This window comes from Empidonax traillii, unplaced genomic scaffold (assembly GCF_003031625.1).
Source record: "Empidonax traillii isolate 1590-97213 ecotype Southwest subspecies unplaced genomic scaffold, ASM303162v1 scaffold741:size898883, whole genome shotgun sequence".
NCBI classification, from domain to species: domain Eukaryota; kingdom Metazoa; phylum Chordata; class Aves; order Passeriformes; family Tyrannidae; genus Empidonax; species Empidonax traillii.
In genome coordinates, this window is record NW_020955934.1 from 94863 (window position 1) to 98244 (window position 3382).

A 3382-nucleotide genomic window follows, 5' to 3' on the forward strand; every position below is an offset into this window, starting at 1 on the left:
TTGCTCCATCTCCCACTCACCTGTCCTTGTGCATTAGTGACGAGTTGACCTGTGACCCCCTGAAGACTGGAGAGGGCATTGCCAAAGGCCTGGGAGCTTGCTATGGAGCCCATGGCTGCTGCTGCTGCAGCGGCTGCTGCTTGACTTGCTAGTGGATTATTAACCAGCTGAAAAAAAAAAAAAAAAAAAGAAAAAGAAAGAAAAAGAAAAAAGATCATGATAAAACCCCACGATAAACACAGAAACAGAGTGCTAACTGGATAACATAAAAGGGATTGCACAATCACTTTTATGTTATTTTAATGGGTGGGTTTTTTTCCCCACTTAAATGTGCATAAAAACCTGTCTGCTCCGAGAGCTTGAGTAGTTCTGAGAGGATCTTATTTCTGGGGCTTTGACAACAAATAGTTTTTAAAAAAGCAGAGAGAATTCCATGTTAATGTTGAAGAATAAAATTCTCTTTTTGAACCCTATATTCTCTTTTTCTTCTTTCTTTTTTTTTTTTTTTTTTTTTAAATGAGTTATGCTTGATGTGTTTCCTGAGGTTCAATGTGCTAATTCCACAGGTGTAGCAGCCTAGTATTGCTGTAAACAGCAATCAGTGAAAAATTAGAATCTGATTTGAGTGGGAGTGGAATATTTACTTGGGCATATTCAGAACAGAGACTATTTTACTAATGATCCCAGAAACAAGAAAAACCTGCAAATCCTTTTAATTGTCATCATTAAAGAATTTGTCTCAGCAGCTAGATGCATCACAGCAGAAGACTCAACCTTGTGATTAAGTTCAGTAGAAATCAACAAAAATTCATTTGCAAAATATGATACTGAGCAACTTACTGCTCTTCAACTGTGAGTGATTAATTTCAGGACTCACAAGTTTTCAGGAAATGAGTTTTGCTCCCTGTTTTAGTCAATTCTACCCGGGTGCTCCATAGAAAGCATAGAGTATAATCATGGCTTTCACCTTAGAAGACTATCAGAATCCCACAGGAGGGAACACTCCAACCAGCATTTGTGTTTATCAAACATACAAAATGTGTGTTCTTCTGTCAGAAACAAAATACCCTGTGGGATGTGGCTTTTCTACTGGATTATTGGGAAGTTTCTATTTTCTTATCCTCTTCTGCGAATGGACAAAGTTTGAAGCAAGAATAAAGGGCTGACAGTAAAAAAAAAATAAAAATGTTAGGAACCATCATCACTAGGACAGCTGCCTTGAGAATAATCAAACTAACTGAGTTCAAGAGGCTGAAAATATATTCTAGAGTCCATTTGCCTCCTAAGAGTCATTGCACTATAGTAGAACTTGCAAAATGCATATTAGGAGGATACTGCAGCCAGAAATTTGAGGGACAAAACTAGGGACATTTTTTCCTAGACTGAGGTGAAAATGATGGAGCTTAAGGTTCGAGCTGAAATGAGTAGTAGTTTTAAGCCCTCAGATGACGAGTAAATTATCAATCCTGTAGAACCAGAGAGTCACAGACACCGGTAAGGGATGTACTTCGCAGACAGGCTCCACTTCAAAATAGGTTATAAAAAATTAATCAGTGATTAGTAGATGTTTTAAGCATGTTACAGATATGAGTAGTGTGTATGTTATAGATGTTTAGAAGCCCATCAATAGAATATGTCAGATATGGTTATAATCTATGCTTATAAGAAACCTACTTGTCTGTTCGACATTGCAAAATCTACAATTGATTGGTCATACATTAAAACATCTATTAATCATTCATTAGCCCTTCATAAAGTATTTATAAATGGAACCTTGATATAAAGTGTTGCTTAAAGGGGTGCCTTGAGCACATCCAATCCCTCTAGAAATCGTAAAGTAAATAACTAAATAAAGATTAGTAGCAGTGCCAGACAGAAAAGATGACATTGTTTGGAGGAAATATTTTGATTTGGAAAAAATTGTTCTATGAATCTCTAAAAGCAGTCTGCAGCATCCTGTGGCAAGAAAATCAAGCAGGAGTAAAACACAAAGGGGGAAAACTGCAATGAGTGCTTGATTAGCAGTCCTGATGGGCTGTGAAGAGAGCAGAGACCAGCACAGTGACCAAGGCAAAGCTCAGTCCCTGAATGCAGACTGCAAGTCCACTGACTGCCCGAGGTGTGAGCACAAACGTAGTTGCATGTACTCCTCAGTGGTTTGGGTGGTGGTGCCTGGGCACAGCAGTGTAATGCCAGCTAATAGCAGAGATAAACTTGCAGGTTTCCTGCTCAAAACAATGACATTTGTTTATTGTCCAGAGCGGGAGCTGGTAAAGCTGCCTTTTTTCCCACAACACTTCATGGGCAGTACTGGGACTTGGAGTAATTCCCTTGTAGCTGTAAATACTTGGAGAAGAAAAGGTCAGCAGCAAAAGTGTAAGATTCAGAAAAGGCCTTCTACAATCTTATTAGTAACCCACAAATCATTGCACCTCTGATCCCACAGCATCTGACTGCAGGTATAAATGATAATCTTTGGGCAAATAAAGCAGTTACCTAATAAACAACACTGACTGCTATATTCAGGGCTTCAGTGGCATGTGGGAACAACCATCCACAGTTGGGAACAACCTGAGGAACATAAATAAGCTTGTGAAGCTGGAAACTAGAAAGAGTTAAAACCTTCTAAATATCAGGCTATCATCTTCTAGAATCTCTTTTCCATTTTTCTTGCTCCAGTTTTCAAAAGAATGTACATTTTCAAATACAACAATAAAATTAATTTACAACAAACCCTGGAGACACTCAGGATTGCTTTTAGTTGCATCACAGAGATAAGCTACTTATTAAAAATGATGGCAGAGGCTGCGATATGCATAGGTACCCTGCATAGTACCATGTTCCAGGAAAAAGCACAGTGAATGGGCCAACTCACAGGGTAAGAGACTTCCAAGTGCACATGAAACCATCCTTATCTATTAAAAGGCCTGATTAAAAAGGAGAACATGCATTTTGCTTTGACTGCTTTGGGAAGCTGTTGACTGCAAGTTATGCTCTGTTAAACTAACCCCTTTTATCCTGTCTGAAAACTGGGGATGGAGAGATACATCTCATTTCCATGCTTGGACACCAAGGTAACACATAGAATCTTTGTTTTAAAAATAAAATCTCTGACTTGAGAGATTTCTGCTATTTCTCAGTGCAGGTTGGATCCCTAAGTATATTTATTAGAAATATTATAAATATATTATGAAAAATCCCACAAAGGGATCTACCCATTTTGTTTCTGTATTTAAATAATGATTTAGTTTGGAAGGCTGAAATGTTTCAAGATGTCAATTCCATTGCCCAAATTTCTGCTCCCACTCAGAACTCCAGCCATCACTGTAGGTAACAGTGATCTTAGCCCTCTTAAGGATGCCTCTGCTGATGACATGGTTAT

The 3382-nt window shown here is 38.4% G+C and overlaps 1 protein-coding gene across 1 annotated transcript in view; it reads right to left on the reverse strand.

Moving 5' to 3' along the window:
• The window catches only part of POU6F2 (POU class 6 homeobox 2), a 294805-nt gene that overhangs the window by 54252 nt on the left and 237171 nt on the right, over positions 1-3382 (reverse strand). Inside the window, exon 6 of the mRNA XM_027900608.1 lies at positions 21-167. Coding sequence (XP_027756409.1) covers positions 21-167 — 147 coding nt within the window. The remainder of the gene's footprint in view (positions 1-20; positions 168-3382) is intronic.